At 41.2% G+C, this 18,590-nt stretch overlaps 1 protein-coding gene and 1 long non-coding RNA gene across 4 annotated transcripts; one reads left to right on the top strand and one right to left on the bottom strand.

The window, feature by feature from the left end:
* Positions 1 to 615: 615 nt before the first annotated feature.
* On the top strand, positions 616 to 8,770 carry LOC147886012 (uncharacterized). The gene is made up of 10 exons (XM_087396483.1): positions 616 to 838; positions 1,349 to 1,595; positions 2,706 to 3,762; positions 4,186 to 4,257; positions 4,372 to 4,451; positions 4,710 to 4,945; positions 5,522 to 5,622; positions 5,751 to 6,015; positions 8,001 to 8,064; positions 8,207 to 8,770. The coding sequence occupies exons 2-10, from the start codon at positions 1,515 to 1,517 to the stop codon at positions 8,372 to 8,374; spliced, it is 2,124 nt and encodes a 707-aa protein (XP_087252609.1). The 5' UTR covers positions 616 to 838; positions 1,349 to 1,514; the 3' UTR covers positions 8,375 to 8,770.
* Positions 8,771 to 16,109: 7,339 nt separating this feature from the next.
* Positions 16,110 to 17,525, bottom strand: LOC147886013 (uncharacterized). Of its 3 annotated transcripts, none has more exons than XR_015543479.1 (3): positions 16,921 to 17,525; positions 16,620 to 16,779; positions 16,110 to 16,367 (listed from the first exon to the last, which is right to left on the bottom strand). It is a non-coding gene; the product is annotated as an uncharacterized LOC147886013 (long non-coding RNA). The 3 variants fall into 3 exon arrangements; XR_015543477.1 differs by having other exon boundaries at positions 16,523 to 16,779; XR_015543478.1 differs by having other exon boundaries at positions 16,490 to 16,779.
* Positions 17,526 to 18,590: the final 1,065 nt, after the last annotated feature.

Consider the following 18,590-nt stretch of genomic DNA (forward strand, 5'->3'; position numbering starts at 1 on the left):
CGGGCGCCACGCGTCGGGCGACGAGCCGGCCACCCGAGGTGGGCTTTTACAGCTCATCACGGGGAAAGCGAGCGTTGGAGTCCCACGTGTAGGGAGATAAGGCCGGGGAATCGGTGACGTGGACAAGATCGACGGCTGACGTGGAGTGATGAAAAGCTTAACTGCCAGCGTTAAAGGCCGCGGGGAGCCACGGGGGTGCCACGGAGGCAGGTGACCGGGAGGTCCGGTGGAAGAGGGGAGGAAGTGAAGAAGGGGGGAAGGGCTATAGCCGGTGGAGGAGGTCATCGTCTTCGTCTTGGTCTTTCTTCTTTTTCATCATCTTCTTCTTCTTGTTTTTGTTGAGAGCTCTGTTTTTCCGCCATAGCCACGAGCTCTGCTTCTTCCGCCATAGCCATCAAGCTCTGCTTCTTCCGCCATTGCCACTCCCCCTTTCCTCCCTTTCCTCCCCCCTTTTGCTTCTTTCTCCCCTCCTCTCGCTTCTCATCTCGCCAATTCATCCCCCTCCTCCCCCCTTCTCCCTCTCCACATTGCTCTTCTTGCCCCCCCCTCCCTCCCTTCCCAATTTCTCTCCCCCCCCCTCCCCCCCCCTTCAGCCTTTTCTCCCCGATCTCAATTCCTCCTTCCCCATTCCAATTCGCCCCCCCTTCCTGCCCAATTTTGCCTTTCCTCATCGTACACCTCAAGATCAGCGGCATTTTTCACCTTCTCGGACTCTTCGCCCGCGCAGATCCGCCTCATTGTACGCTACCAGAATTCCGCTTTCCAGTCCCTCCTCCGTCTCGTCTGCGCAGATCCACGTCCTTGTACGCAGTCAGAATTCCGATTTCTGGCCTGGCTGGTATGTAGATCTCTAGCAAAGACTACGAACGATTCAATTATCTCACGTTAAGGAATGTGAATTATACCCCTGGACAAGCACTGTCAAGGTCCATCCAATCAGCGGGTTTCGGAAAAAAACCTTTACTGTTTTTTACGGGAACCGTCCTGTGCTTAAGATCTCTTCCTATCCGATGATGGTGCTTTTTCCTTCTCTTTTCTATATTTGAATGCGTAATTATTGCGGCCAGCTTTGCTCTTAGACCATGATAATGTTTTACCTGAATTCATGAAGATCACACAATGCGCTCGCTATAGAAATAACGAAAAGCATCTTGCTCTGCGCTTCTCGCGCTGGGTAAGGCATTATGCAACGTGAAAATTACAGATCGCATGCAGGAAGACTTCTAGGGATGGATTTTGGCGCTCTCGTTCTCGAAATTCCTGCGACTCCTTGACGTATGGTAGTGCAGTGTCGATGCACTTAGCCTGGTGGAAATTAGTGATAACATCGGCCGGATCTTGCATGCAGGATGTATTTGAAGCAGGCGTACGCAGGATGATGATCTCCTGAATCGCATATTTCCCGATAGAATTACAGCCTTGTAACGCAAAACAACAGATAATTGGTTTTCCTGAGGAGATAGACGCAGGGGTTGCGAATAATCTGATGCTGATAAAGTAGCTGTGACCCAAGGATGGAGGCACGGGGCAGAAATCTTGGGTTTGGGTTTCCTGGATACGATGGCTACTTTCCAAAAGCCATGCGCTCCTCTCGGGTGCGATTATCTTCCTCAAGCTACTTTTTAAAGGATATTCAGCACATATGCGTGAAACTGTGCGCTATTTTTGGGATGCAATGTGATGCCAATTTTGGATGGGGTGGGGGGAAGAGAGAGAGAGAGAGAGAGCTTCTGGATCAAGCGCGCCTCATAGATTTGTAAAATTGTCTCATTTCCAAGAGTTAGAGAGGTATACTCACAAAGTAACGTTTTTTCAGGCAGCTTCGTAAAACTAGAAAGTGTGCACATTGCGGGCATTTGTCCTGTAGTTAGGAGATACTCATATGCATATGCTTCCCATGGCTAACCATGGCTAAAACTAATGAGCACATAGCTTCAAATATTCTCAGGGTGCTGTATCCGCCTGACACGCTTGCACGCACATAGTAGACCTGAGAGACACGACTAGAACGATACTGTCAGAAGGTTCAGCAGAACGAAGTGATGAATTACTTCTGCCAGTTCTTGTGACTCTTGAGATGGCCTTACAACTTTCCTAAGTTTTAGCATCCCAACAAAACCTTCCATGTCCGTGATCTTCCAGTCTAACTGCTTTCCCTTTCTGTTTAACATTCAACATTAAATGGTGTGAAAAAGCTGCGCATTTGAGAAATGTTATCCCCAAAAAGTGCATTGAACTTGCCTGCAATCTGGTCATACTGTGTAACGAGTTTCACTCCTTAATAACACTCTCTGGACCCCTGTGGATGTGTATACAGCTTTCTTTCTTGCATATGAGCTTGAGGCAAATACTTTTTTTTTTGCCAGCCATTATATTCAGCTGCACAATCGCAGTCTTAGTGCATATTCTGAGTCTGTTTTGTATATCCACCCGCTGCACCTTATTTCTTCATAGCCCTCCGAAGAATGACTTCTATGTGGTCTTCTCTGTACCTACTCTAATTCCTGTGGCTGACTTCGATCAATGTTGCAATCTTATCCTCTCACCGACAGTGTTAAGATGCTCATACTGAATGTAGACGTCAAACTCTTTGGATTCCAAAACGTGAGAAATCGTCTTTCAGAAAGATATGTTTTGACTTGTTCCGATGTTAAATCTGACAATATCCAGCACTTACAATAACCATAAAATGATGGTGTATTCAGGGGCGAGGAGAAGGCCCAAGGAAATTAAAAGACTGTCCAAAGGACATGTGTTTCTTTGAGTTGTTAGCCACTGTTGCAGGTCAACTTTTGCAAGATGAGGAAGATGAAGGAAAGACTGGAAGGGTGCCAGAAAATCATGAGGTGGTCGAGAGTGATGCAGGGACAAGGGTATTAGGAAATAAGAAACCAGAGCTATCCAAGGTCATGACAATTAATGAGGGATCTTTTCAGGAAAAGGATCTCGAACACCACTCTTCTGTATCTCGGAAGCTCAAAGATGATTTCTCAAAGAAGAATGATCTTTCTGCTCTATCATACCTTGAGAACACCGATGTATTTGTACTACAACAGCATGAGTCTGCAACATGTAGCATGATGTACAAGTCTCTTGAGGCTGATTCAGGCAATGACCAGGAAGATACAAACTACAAACACCCAACCCCAGTTCCTTGCCACAGGAATCCGGAGGATAGAGCCTCAATTGAGATGGATGTGGATATCGCCACTACAAAAGAAAGTAAGCCTGGAGGTATGACAACACCAGGAGAAAGCATCATGTCTGAGTTGCACCAGAATACTGCAGCTACTCAGGCAGACAGGACTTCACACATGCTGGGCCGTTGCTTTTTAGATACGAAGGGCATTGGAGTAAGCAGGGATGGCAGCCAGCTTGATCATGAAAACTTTCCAGCAGTTTCCAGACAAGGCAAGGAGTCTGATTTGCTTATGCATTGTCCCCTTATGGTTCATGATGACAGCCCGGCATTAGTCAGTTCAGGCAGTACTGGAGAAGCACCTGTGTTCATGGAACAAAGATCTTGTGAATCTCTGGACCTCCGAATGATGGGAGGAGTGGGAGGACCAGAAGAACTCTCATGCTTGAAAGACAGGGACGCTGATGATAACTCTTCTGAATCGATTGTTCCCAAGACAGTCCTGACACAGACATCAAGACACTCTTACGCAAAAGCATCTAAAGCAAAGAGAGGTACAAACAACGTGACCAAAAAGAGAGTTTTAGGTACCCGGTCCAAACGGAAGCGCTTTGATCTGGAAGGTCAGTACAAACAAAACGATCAGATCATCTGTAGTTTTACTACCTTGCCTGTACTATGGTTTCTGGCTTTGTTGAAATATAAACATTGCATGGTCCAATTATCAATGTTTGCTATCTCTGCTTCACCTATTTACCTTCCTTGTCTTTTTTTGGATTGGATTTTATCCTTGTTTCATCAATTACAAACATAGTCAATGTGGTATGTTCAGGGTTCGTAACTTCATTGAGGAAGTACCTTGGCTTCACCTATTTATTTTATGTCTGTGTGGGGCTTGGATTTTTATCATGTGCAAAGGATAGTTTCGTTTCTTACATTCCTTGAGGACACATTTTTTCCCGTTTTTGTATTTCATTGGGCCAGCCACTACATGGACTTGCAGGAATAAAATCTGACAATTGACTCAATGCCCTGCTTTTGAACAGCTAAGGCTAGTGTTGATTCATCACCGGGCGCTTCCTCGAAGTTGTCTGCCAAAAAATCAGGAGAGCCACATGGTACTGCATCTCATACTTTCAACCATATGATTCCATAATTATCAAAAACTTTCATCTCCCCATTTGTGCATCAAAAGATTGTTTCATCGGACTGACCTTGAAACTTATATGCAGTCAAACTAAGCATAAAGTCTTTTACAGTCCCGGAGCTCTTTGTGGACCTTCCAGAGTCTGCAACTGTCTCCAATCTGAAGGTAAGAAAAACTTGAACCATTGCTATTTTTCAAATGTTCAAAATTTTGACTAACTCAATCCCTTGCAGGATTTGTTTCTCTTTTTCTGAGCAGAAATCATCACTTGCCACTACACGAAACTTTGTTGTCTGCAAGAAAAATTCAATAGTCATGCAAGTGGGCATTAACATATTCAGATTATTGGCTTCATGTAAGTTGCCTTTAAATACGAGATGGTACGTCTGATAAATTCAATGTTTGACTGCTGAATCATTACAGAGAGCTGTGATGGAAGAAGCAATGAATCTTTTTGGGGGAGGCCTCTGTGTGCGTGTGCTTCTTCAAGGCAAGAAAGTACTTGATGAGACTGCAAGTCTGCTCCAAGTAGGCATATCTAGTGGTGGAGATGGAGATGCTTTGGGTTTCATGCTAGAACCAAATCCAGTGCCAACTTCTACAAGTGCTGAAGATCCACTTCTTGTCCTTTCTTGTGCAGCGAATCAAACTGCATCACGGTACAATCTTGTTTATCATGGACAATTTGTGCCCTAATGCAAAACTTTAGACCATTTCTTACGCTTAACTCCACGAAAAGTTACTCTCTTTCTTTAAAAAAAATTAAAAAGTTGGTCTCTCCTATGCGATTGCACACACACACACACATGTACCAGATTATTCACACAAGTGGAAGACTTCATAGAATGCACTTTGTGTAGGTTACCATTTTGTTTGCCTTTGTCGAATGATGTATGAAGTTTTATCTGTACTTAGACTTCTGTTGAATTCAATGCACCAAGTATGCCGGAAATTACCTACTTCCTTCGAAGTTAAAATCAAGGAATGGACCTCCTAGTGAACCTTTTATAATTTCTGGGGTCCCATAAGCCCTACTTGGCCTCCTCCTCCTCCTCCTCCTCTCTCTCTCTCTCTCTCTCTCTCTCTCTCTCTCTACCCCCTCCCCCCGCCCTCTCCCTTCCCGCACCCCCAAAACAAGTTTTTCAAACTCCTGGCTTCTATTTCTTTCAGCTCATATGGCTTCTTCTCTTCTTTGTTCTTTATTCGTTAGTTAACCCAGGCTTTTATTGTAACAGGTACTCAATTCTGTCAAAGGGCAGTGCAACGAGTAGAGGCAGCAGTAAAGGGCATGCTGGCATAACTGAGGAAATGATGGAGATAGATGCAAATAGTGCAGGTATAATATATTTAGAACTTCAAAAGCATTATGTCATTAAAACTTCAAAAGCATTATGTCATTAAAACTGAATATGAAGATTAGCCAAATCATACATCACCTGACACTCTGCCATGTGGTCTTGACAGAAACACAGGAGCAACCAACAGTGAAGTCGGTTAAAGAGGATTCCAGTATATATGCACAAGGCTCCAGCAAGGCCATTATACCTGGTTCACGTGCTCTCATTCTCCATGCTGGGCATGGAGGTAATGGGCTGCAGGGGCTGGCTGTTGTTCCTTTGGGGCAGAAGTCTCAAAATATGGAGATTGGCAAGCGCCGTATGCGAAGGCCATTCAGTGTTACTGAGGTTGAAGCTCTAGTGGAGGCAGTGGAGAAGCTTGGAACTGGAAGGTGAGATGCAGGGTTCAGAATTTATGTATTAATGCCTCATTTTAAGCTTCTGCTCTACCCTTAGTGTGTCAAAACATAATCCAGATCCTTCCAACTTTGACTTCAACAAAGGTTAGTTTATAAGCAATACTTGTGTCTATCAAGGTAGAGGGCATCACAACCCTAATCTTTGAGAAATCGTGACGAATCTACAAGTGATGAAGACAGTATCCTGGGAGAGAAGAGGATAGAGAATGGATACAAGACTTTGTTCCCAAAACACTACGAGAAGAGAGAGAAATGTGAAGAATGAGGAAGGAAAAGCGTTAGTGGCTGCCAGGAGTGGCTGCCAGGGGAGGAGCTCACAGTTGATATGGCCGTACAAAGAAGATACAAATTAGTAATAATCTACAGATGATCATTCAAGTGATGGAGTAAACTTTCATGATGATGGATTGTATTCATATCCGAATCTATTGCATTTCAAATGATGGCATCAGAGATCCTTTTGCAGTCACTGAGCACATGATTTTTAAAATCAAGAATACGACACTTTAGGCTATGCTGTTTGTGGTGTGTTGCCTATCACATAAAAACTTCATATGCTTAGAACTGCTAGTCTGGGAGAGACTAAAGTGAGGCCGTCTTTTCTTCACAAGCACTTCTAGCTTGGAGGAAGAGTTCAACCTCTGAGGACATCATTTTCCTGAACAACAAAATATGAAAGTGACGACAGAACAATTTGCATGGAAAGATCATCCACCATTATATATGCATGAAAGGAGGTTTCCTTCAGAGATACTAATGGAACTCATATCTCAGGAAGTCCCTGTTCCAGGAGGTCATAGAAATAGGTGACAGAACCAATCCTCACTCTACAACATTTCTGCCGGTACTTAAAAAAGACTCGTCTTGAGATAATGCGGCATTGATGGACCCTCATCCAACCAAAGATGACTGCATATCAGAATTTTTTCCCCTGAATCACCTTGTAGCCTGATCTCTTATCTTACAGACAGTTATTTTCACGTTAACTGACAATCCTCTGCTCTATGGAATCTGAATTTATGTAAGAGCGAGAATTTCTTAGATAACCTCATACACATTCAGCTTGTTTTGAGGATAGTTCAAGGAATTCTCTCCAAATAAGAGGAGACACTGTTTTGGCTATGCAGGCTATACAGCCTATAAACATAGGCCTCCACCTGTGCGTAGAAATGCCCAGTACCCCTTTAAATTAGGAAACAACATTTGAGTGTCAGTCAGAGTGCTAGCATTTTGCCAGTGATTCTCTTGTTAAATGGATCATAGCCCTGATTAAGAAGCTGGCTTTGACATTTCTGGGGCGGTAATATGCTACATGGGACAGCAGATACTAGTGCTAGAGGGGTCTCATTGTGCCTGAGGAGCAGTAGGAGTTATGAGTCCTGTGATATAGAACTAGCATCGTGTGCAAGCTAATTGGATCAATATGGAAGAAAACCCTTGAACGCACATGACTGCACCAACAGAAAAGAAGTTCTGTCAGCATTTTGTTAAAGCAATAAAAGATTATGTATTTGCACAAGACACAAAATGACTTGCATATCTTTTAGAAGACTAGACACACCTGCCTGTTTTAAATTGACCCAGTCCACCCATACAGCTATCATTTTTTTTTACCTTCTACTTGCTTGAGTCAAACCAGAGTTTTCTTGGTTGAAGTGAAACACAGCAAAAATTTTACTTTAATTTGTAATGTCCTATTACCAAGCTTAGTTTCTATGATGCTGTTTCTCTATGTACTCTTGACGATTTCCTCAGCAAATTGGGAAGTACTTTAAAAATTGTGGAAAAAGGCATCTGTTCTTGTTAATTTGATTGAATGGGTACTATTTCCACTTTAGCTTTTGAAATTCAGATTGTCATATTGGACAATACACATGCAACCAACCATCTTGATGTTGCTTTATCAAAATAGAAAGGTATTGTGACGTATATTCAAGGTGCATATTTGTGTGTTTCAGGTGGCGTGATGTGAAGCTACAAGCATTTGCGCAGGCTAAGCACAGGACATATGTTGACTTGAAGGTTCTCATTCTGCTCCTTTGGACACTAGAATGATTAGGTTCTCTGTCATTTATTTTGCCTACTCTAAAGAAAATGTAAAAGCTACTTGTAAAATAAATAGTGGAAGGGTCTTGAAACTTTACCTTTCTGTAAAAATTCACAGGACAAATGGAAGACATTAGTCCATACAGCAAGCATTGCACCACAACAGCGCAGAGGAGAGCCTGTACCACAAGGGCTTCTGGATCGTGTCATTCATGCACATGCCTATTGGACCGCGCATCAGGCCAAACAGCAGACTGACCTCAGTGTGGAAGCCCGCTTCCTCTGAGTTTACATGGATTCCTCGTGAAACATCTTGGCATCACATATCTTTTTGTAAACTGTAAATGACTAGGCCTCCCTCCAAGGGATGTGTCTTGTATGATTTGTCCATGCTGTAAACTGATGTCCATAATTCTACCTGGTGCTCGTGCATCATTAAGGCAGGATGGTCTATACATCCACTTACACTCCCAGATTAACATGCACAAAGGAGAATTTCTCCAAATAACTTGCCAGGGCTCCAAGGCAGCATTGATCTCAGGGTTGAACTGATTGAGTTCATGCCCAATTGTTCATAGAAGTTACAACATTGTTTTGTTGTTGACCACATTCATACACATTTTTTATTGACTATGTCTACCTGGAATGAAGGGTAGACATGAACAATGCAAATTCATTTTTCAGGAACATGTAAGATATTCAAAAAAATGATTTGGAAAACCATTCATCTATTTGTTGTCCTCCTGTATAAAGACTGAATTAGAAAAGTTGGTAAATATTGATTCATCATTATATTTTTGATGGGGAGTATTCTGCTTTTCATGCTTGCATAGCCTCTGCTTTATAATTTTATCAATGGCAGGAAATTTGCAACATTGTTGGAATTGAAAATTTGGATTCTGTCTCTTCGAGAGATGAAGACAAGATTCTGCCATCATAAAGAAGATGCACGTTGGCTTTGCAAGTTGGAAATAAAAGTACCTGCTGCATGGTATGTGCCATGACTGTATGAAAGAATCAACGAGACCTATCACTAGATAGCATTTTAACACATACATCTATTTTTAAAAAATATCTAATACATAATTCTCTCTTTTCTCAAACATGCTGAATCTATCTGCGCAGTACTACATGCATTATGCATGACACCATTACATGCAAGCATTTTGATGCTGGAAATGTTGGCTAAATTTACCAGATTGAACATTGGACAGCAAAATGAAAGTCTGAAACCTGCCTGCACAATTTTGGCCCACAGAGGTCGTAGTGAATTAGTTGGAGTGATATTTGGCCCAGTTTGTGGCCACTGTCAGGGATGGATCCGAGTGTTGCTTGCCTTTCATGCATGCATGGCAGACATTGTGGGTGGCTACCGACAAATGGTGAGAGCCCATCCACCATTCCAAATCTTTGCATCTATAACCACCAATGCAATCTAAATTGTTAAATGCATGAAGCTAAAAGCTACCCCTTAGGCATAGTACAATCCAAGACGCTAGGTCCTCTATAAGCATTTGAAAATGCACTTAACTACATCCCAATGCATAGTCTTAGGGCTATGCATATATATGCGCACATGTGACACCCCAAATTGAATGTCAGGAAATGTGTTACATAAGAGAATGAGGTAGCTAAAAGCATGCCAATGGCCTGGCTGTATAGAGTGGCATTAACAAATTCATGGTGGTAAAAGTGGCTTACAATTCTACATTTTTGACTTCACAAAGTTTTGGCAAAGTAGGAAGGACACACTAGTACTACCGCAACAATGTGACCAGGTATTGTGCACACATATAGAAATACTCGCTTTTAAATATTTGATACCTTCGATGCAAGGAAAATAACATGACTGTATTTGTGTTTGAATTAGGTTGTCTATCAACCAATGGTGGATAATAATAGATGTGGCATGTCATACCTATTATGCCACGTTCCAAAGTGATGTATAGTACATTTACTAATATGGAGCATATGGAGGATTATCATGGCCATGGAGGTGATGACGACCGTGATACGAGAGAGGAGGATGATCATGAGATAGGAGATACAGATATTGAGGCCATTACCTGTGAGGACGAGCCTACCATTGGTGATGCTGATTTCGATGAGCACATGAGTAGCACAAGTAGTAGTGGTTTGAATGTATTTGTAGATCTAAACACTTGTTTGGATTTTGAAGTAGATAGTTTGGCAAGGGTTGATCTCATTGAGGATGAGATTGAACCGTAGCCCATCATTGATATTGGAAAAACTATTTTACATATTGTCTCATTCTCCTCACCTCACTTAATTCTTGTATATGTGGGCTTGCAAAAAAGCATTGATGTTTTTGTTAAAATTATGTGCTTTGGTAATATGGGCAATGTTTGGAAAGCAGTGATGTACACCAAAATTGCACTTTCTGTATTCTCTATTTAGCATCTAAATACGCATCTAAATACACATCTAATTCTCAGTGTAGATGCGCAAATAGACGCACTAATACACGTGCAAATAGACGCACTGATAAATGCAATGTTAGACGGGCCCATATTTTCTCAGTGTAGACGCGCTAATAGACGTGTTAATACATGTGGAAATAGACGAGGTATTAGACGTGCTATTAGATGCGCCCGTGATTTCTCTATTCAAGCAATGCTTGTAGACGTACCCACTATTTTGTGCGTCTATCAAGCGCGTCTATAGTTGCTTTGTGTTGTTGTGGAATGCCTAAAAATAGAGCAAAGTTGAGCACTTGAGAAGAGGGTGAACTCTTGGATTTGGATGCCATTTACATCACTTGAAGTGAGTGTGCTTAAAAAATACAGAAAAGTGCCATTGATTTGAGGTTTGCTAAGTTGTATTTGGAAGCAAGTATTGTCAACCAATCATGGCTAAGACCTCATAAGTAACCAAAATAGTGGGTGAAAATTTGAGCAAAGATAATTATAGCGCATGGTCTTATAGAATGGAGACTTTTCTCATAGAAAAGGTTGTTTGAGGATTGATTATGGGCAAAGATGAATGCTCAAAGTTGCCATGGGATGAACTACATAGGTGAAAAAATCAAGAAAAGTATTTCATTGCATTTTCGATACACTCAGCCCTCGCATTAAGAAGGCTAGTATTCCTGAAGAAGCTTGGGATATCATTCACAAATTGTATGGTACAAGTACAGAGGCAAGGAAAATGTAGCTCAAATAGCAACTCCATAGAATTTGGAGAGGAAATAGAAGCATCACGGACTAAGTCGTTGAGATAAGGCAAATTACAAAAGACTTAGCCTCTATAATTGCAATGTGGAAGATGACAATTTTGTGTCTATCACCTTGAATGGTTTAGGCCCTCAAGACAAATCATTGGACACTTCTGTTTTTGTGCGAGGCACTATGCCTAATTTTGAGGAGTTGGTTGCATTGTGCATGATGGAAGAAGTAAAGCTTGGGCTCAAATCCTCCATAAGTAGTGGAAGAGATAATTTGTTTTATCATCGCGGTGGTAGAGGTGATTTTAAAGGGTGAAGTGGGCCTCCAAGAGGCTGTGGGAGAAACTCATATGCCCATCAAAACACTATGGATACAAATGAGTTTGTGCCCAAAAGGGGCATAGTTATATGCAAAGAGAAAGGGGGAGAGCCACAACTCGTGGTAGAGGAAGGGCCACTCATACTTCACAAGCTAGAAATTACCACTTTTGTGGTAGTTTTGGGCACTATGAGCGAGATTTTTATGCAAAGTATAATGCCACACATAGAGGGCATGGTGGAAGACCACAATATAATTATTATGTTGGTGGAAGAGAGTATGCAAATGGGCATGGATATGGCAGTCAACTCTTTAGTATGGAACGTATTATGAGCATGCAAGAGCCTTTGTTTAGTGACAATTGGTTCATAGATTCAAGAGCCACAAATCATATGACGCATCATGGTGAGTGGCTCATTCACAAGGATGAGATGCTCGGTGAGGAGCTTGTCTCTACGGGGGATGATACCATGCACAAGATTACTCATATTGGTGATATTCCCTTGAGGGATAAGTATGGTTGGAGAATACATTAGGAGATGTTTTATATGTGCCCACAATCACAAAAAATCTTGCTTCCGTTGGTCAAATGGCTGATCAAGACTATCAAGTGCACTTTACCAAGTGTGGATGCTTTGTAGTAGATTTTCATAATGGCAAACTGGTCAACATTATTGCCAAAGGTAAAAAAATAGGAAGGTTATTCACATTTGATGCAAGAAGGCCTTATTTACATCAAGGTATGTATGCCAATAGTGCTCCCAAACAAGATTAAGAGGCTAAACTTTGGCACAAAAGACTTGGGAACAACAGTTGAAGGGAATGCAAACCAAAGAATTGATAAGAGGACTGCCTATATTTGGCCATCTAGATGCAAAACAAACAAGATTGCCATTTCCAAAGAGAGAGGGAATGAGCAAGTACCCTTTCGAAATAGTTCATTCGGATATTTGGGGACCTATGGGCCATGCAACACCCAGGGGGAGCAAGATACTATATCACTTTTATAGATGATTACTGTCGAATGACATGGGTCTATTTCTTGAAAGGTAAAAGTGATGCCTTTCAATGGTTTTATCAATTTAAGAGAATGATCGAGAAGGATCTTGGGTCTTACATGAAGTGCTTTCATATAGACAATGGTGGAGAATACATGTCCTATGAATTTGATAAGTTTCTATATGGCCAAAGCATTAAGAGATGGGTCACTTTTAGATATACTCCCCAACAAAATTCGATTGCGAAAAGGAAGAATAGGATGATTGGTGACATGGCTAGAGCCATGATGGATGAAATGAATATGCCATTGATTTTTTGAGGTAAAGCGGTGCATATGGCCATGTATATCATGAATAGAACACCCAAGGATGCCATACATGAGTTGACACCTTTTGAAAAGCTTGATGGGTACAAGCCAACCTTGGCTTATTTGAAGGTGTTTGGTTGTGTTTGTTATGTGCATGAGACAAATGAGACAAGGAAGAAGTTAGAGCCAAGGGCTATAAAATGTGTGTTTTTGGGATACCCATTTGAGAGAAAGGGATATAAATTCTATGATCCCATCATTAGACAAGTAAATGAAAGTCAAGATGTAAAGTTTAGTGAGCGTGAAGCGTGGTATTATCCCAAACCAATGTTTGTTGAGGAAGAGCATATGCCAAAGGGTGAAAGGATAAAATTACAGAAAGATGGATGCTCAAGTAAAGTGATATCGGAGCCATCACAACATGAGAAAGTATTGATAGTGTGAGCCCATGGAGTGGTAGAATAAGGGAGAGCAAGCATGTAGAGACAAAGGCAAGAAAAAAGTTGAAGATGAAGAGAGTGTTGAGGATGCAAATAGTGATGAAGGGAGTGATTTATAGCTTGTTAATGCTTAAGAGACAAAGCATGTCTACCACTACAAAGCATGCCTCAAAGTATATGCCACCACATGCTAGAAATCAAATGGCAAGTACACAACCCTTAAGAAGATCGAAAAGGACAAAACACCCCGTGGATAGGTTCATTACAATGGATGTATGAGGATGCACTATGCATACATGGTTAGCAAAGTGCATCATGGTGAGCCTTCAAGTTTTGTAGAGGATGAAAAATTTTCAAATTGGATGGATGACGTGGACCAAGAAATGAATGCCTTGGATAAGAATAACACTTGGACACTTGCCAAACTCCCAAAAGGAAAGAAAGCTATAGGCTACAAATGGGTTTATAACGTAAGTGCAAATCAGATGGAAGTGTGGAGAGATTAAGGCAATGTTAGGGGCAAAAAGGTATGCCCAAACATATGGTTTGGACTATGATGAGACATTCAACCCGATGGTAAAGATGACCACCATATAGACCATGATTGCTTTGGCAAGCATGCATGGGTGGAAGCTATATCAAATGGATGTCAAATTTTCTTTTTTAAAATTGTACACTTCATAGGAAGCTTATATGCATCAACCTAAGGGGTACATGCATTCCAAATACCCTATTCATGTGTGCAAGTTAAGGAAATCCTTGTATGGGCTGATGAAGCAAGCTCAAGAGCTTGGTGCGAGTGAATGAGTAAAAAATTGTTAAATATGCACTTCAAGCAACCTAAAGCTGATAGCTCACTATATGTGAAGAAGGGGAGTAAAAATGGTGATTGTGATCATATATGTGGATGATTTGATCATCATGGGGAGTTTTAATGCAGAAATTACAACAACTAAGAGGAGATTTTCAAGTGGATTTGACATGAAGGATCTTGGACAGCTAAGGTGCTTCCTTAGGATTGAGGTAATTGATTCACCTCATAGTATTTGGATGCTATAAAGGAAATCTTCTTTGGAGATGCTAGAAAAATATGATATGATAGCATGCAAACCGATTGAAGCACCATTTGAGCAAAATGCTAAAATGTTTGATGATGGGTGCTACTCGCAAGATGTGATTATTCCAAAAGATGGTTGGAAGTCTCATATATCTCACCATCACTATACCAGACTTGAGTTATGCTTTGGGTGTGGTGAGTCAATTTATGCAAAATCCTTGCAAGAGTCACCTTGATGCAATGACCTAGATATGTGAAAGCCACAATGAATGTTGGCTTGTTTTATGCCAAGGAGGTAGGAATATGCTCGCATGGTTATATAGATGCAGATTGGGTTGGTAGCATTGATGATAGAAGATCAACTAGTGGGTATGCATTCTCTCTTGAGAGTAGTGTGATTAGTTGGAGTAGCTATCTAGCACAGAAGCTAAGTATAAAGGAGCTACCATAGTAGCATATGAAGAAACTTAGCTGAGATTACTTCTTTATGAGTTGGTGTATGCATTACTCATGCATTGATAGTCCAATAGTAATCTACAATGACAACATAAGTACCATCATGCTGGCCAAGAATCCCATTTACCATGCAAGGACAAAACATGTAGAGGTCCACTATCATTACATCAAGGAGAAAGTGATTTAAGTGGCAAAATTGACTTGAGCTATGTGAGGACAAATGCCCAGATTACCGATATCTTTGTGTGGCTTGGTGTGTGACATTGGCTACGTACAAGTGTGCCTACTTGCGATTAATTATTAACTTTTGTATGCTCCTCTTAACATACTATTATGGAGAGAACCTGCTCACTCCTCTATGTAGACAAGAACACAATATTTAGAATCATGGAAGAACGAATACAACTAAAAAATATGAGAGCACAAGATGAGGACACTCAAGTCAAAAGTGTAAAGACTAGTGAAAAATAAGAGCAAAATTTTTGAGACCCATAATGACATGCGTTGATGACCTAAGTAGAAATGGGACCTTGTGGGAAGATATAACATTAAAAAAGTAAGAATGCCACAACAACCCAAGCCAAATCAATGCAATTAATGGGACCTCGTGGGGAGATAGAACATTAAAAAAGTAAGAATGCCACAACAACCCAAGCCAAATCAATGCAAATAATGATTTAAGGCAAGAGGAAGTACAACGAAAATAAACAATCCAACAAGCATCATAAAGGCTCTAAACATGCCTCAAATTTCATCAATGGACCGAATCTCCATATGTAGATGATGCTCTTATATTCTTTAATGTTGCTAAGGGTGGAATGATGGGAAATACTTACCAACTAACCATGGTAAATGATTAAAAAGTTTTACCAAAAACAAATTGTATGAGTGGATTAAAAAACACATTGACATAGATGTAGCGTTGTATAAGTGGACGTAGGGACTAAATAGTGTCGAAGGTGAAGTTTGTTATAAGAGGAAGGTGACATAAGAATTCTCTATGAAGGATTTACAAAAGATGAAAATACCAAAAATCTTTCAAAAAGCATTCATGAATGTGTGTGTGAGAGAGAGAGACAGACAGAGAGAGAGAGAGAGAATTAAGCAATGGATTTTGTGTGTGCACGTGTATGTGCGCACGCGCGCACTTCAATAAAATCCTATGAGAGCTTGTCAAGGCTTCTCAAGACAAGGTTACCAAGCCAAAGACAATCAAATTTTCTAAATGATTTTCAATAACGTAAAGGTAATGCCAAAAATGTTAATGAAAATATCGACGAGAAGATGGGGGGCATAATAGTACATGAAGAGGATGAGATGTAGCTGCAATTGCTAACCTTGAGCAATTCCATTAAGTGAATTTAAATCTTTCTAGTTAAAATATTGCATCCCATAGACTTGAGTAACCTCTTATACATCAAGTTTGGGCTACATAAATCTACCTGCTAAGGACGGGCAAAAGAATAACACAAGGGTTAAGATTTGTATTTCCATATTCTAAAGTTGGGCAAACTAACCTGCAACCAGATCAAATACCAGAGTTAGAATAGTGATACTGTGAGATCCGAAATAGAGAGGGTAAACATACTTAACAAGACATTTGCTGGTGCATGCAATATCCTGGGAAGGAGACGCATACTCTTTTCAAGCAAGTAGTAGAAACTCCTCTTACATTTTCCCATGCCAGTCTTTTGGCTCTGCAAACGATTCTTCGACACCATTTAGAATTTGATCGTCATTTGTAACGCAATAATGGCCAGAGAGCTTACAGTACATTTTGGAACCTGTGCAAGCGTAGCCCATCCGCCCACTAGGCTCTGCATAAGCAGATACACAATATACACAGTGCAATCAAGAGGATAAGCGCGGGAATCGAGATCCAAATGCTGAATGCAAACGCCATGGGACCAGCTAGGGATGCTGAGGCTTCTGAAACAAAGGCAAGATAAACCAACACCGGATAAGATAGCGATCAAGTAGAGGCCTCTATTTCCGAACAGAAGCAGATCTACCCAGTCATGATCTTGAAGATCTATGATACAGGATGGTAACTGCAAGGGCAGAAGTAACCTGCAGGGTGAAGTACAAGGTTGTTACTCCTGTTCCCCCATGTTTTGAGGGTCGTTAAGTCTGCCTTCGGAAGAACTTCGGATCAGAAACCCAGAAGAAATCCGTCGATCGGGATGACAATTTGGGGAAACCAGACTTTAAGAAAATGCTGAGGGTAACTCTAGCCTCAGAAAGTGAACAAAGGCAGGATTCACAGCTTGGGGGCGAAAGCCAGTATGAAGTGCAAGCGCTGACGGATCTTAGGCAAAGGCTGAGGCAGGAGCACCTTACTAGATGCTGAGATTGATAGATGGGCGATCTGCAGGGAGCCCAAAACAGCTGGCTTAAATTATCAAGAATAACAAGCAGCTGAGATGACAAAGGGCAGGCGAATGAAACACTAAACTATCAAAAAGGAGATAGCTGTCAGTTGCAGCATATTTCCATATCCTCTCTTCTACGAGTGGACACCATCTCCTTGGGGATTCTCACCTAACCTGGAGGGCCTTACAGTCTTATGTCATGGACGGGAACAGGGGAAATAGCTATGTCTTTCTCTAACCTAAAGTATTATGTCATGTAGTTAAAAGAAAGGGAAAAGAGATCTTTCCATTACGTTGTGGAGAATGCAGCACGGACTTCCGTGAAAAATCGAGAGGACCATGGGAAATAGCACTCCATGCTCTAATCTCAAAGATGCTATTTTCTCACACCCTTGAGAACCATTGATGTGACACTTCTCTCCTATCGACGTGACCTGCTAGATCATTACCTCATGCACCAAGGGTAAAACGCCCAAAATATGCTCTTCCAAGGGAAACACATCCAAAAAAGCAATCCTTATTTCCTCTTTCTCTCCTTCGTTACATAAGACCCTTAGCACACGGATGGGACTAGAGGATTGAGTCTAGGATGAGTTTATAATGGAAGTGCTTATTTTAAGACATTGGGAACTAGTCTTGGGACCACTTTTTCAAGGGGTTGGAAAGCATGTAATAATGGCATGTGTCCTTGTCCACATCTCATAAATTAGGAAAAATGATGCCATGTGTCCTCTCCACCTAACCCATCCTAGTTCTTTTGACTTTTAGCACATGGTGGGATGGGAATAGGATCAAAATACATTTGAATACTAATAGGACCACCTTTTCCCTTTGCCAACCTATTTCCTCCCATGTGATAAGAACACGTGTGCGCATCTAGTCATTCTTGCTAAAGTAGAGTCGTATAAGCTCCCCCCACTCTTATTGTCTAGTTAGGGGCTATGGCATGGTTGTGGCTTTTTCTAAAGCCTCCAAATACACTAATGGAGACAAGATTAGTATTGTCAATTAAAGGGTTAGATTGTTATTAGGTAGCGCCTTATTATGTTAATTAAGGGTTTTAAGTTTAATGTTTAAGACTTAGCACTCAAGTGGGACTTTATCAAATCTATTCATGACAAGGTATGTATACGTATGACCATTCCTACTCCTTAACTAATGTGACACTTCTTTTACCTCTCTCCTTTAGTCCTTTTTAGGCATCTCCATTCCTCATCCTCTACTTGCTTTCCCCCCCTATTCACTCCTCCCATTTTACCCCTCTCCTCTCTCCCTTTCATTAATGATGGGAAGAATCTATTTTATTCTTTATTTGAGCTACTTTATATTATGCATAACATGAACTTAGTAATTATACCACCTTGTTTA

This window comes from Dipteris shenzhenensis, chromosome 25, assembly GCF_047967505.1.
Source record: "Dipteris shenzhenensis isolate YYH24624 ecotype China chromosome 25, Dip_SZ_1.0, whole genome shotgun sequence".
Taxonomy (NCBI): domain Eukaryota; kingdom Viridiplantae; phylum Streptophyta; class Polypodiopsida; order Gleicheniales; family Dipteridaceae; genus Dipteris; species Dipteris shenzhenensis.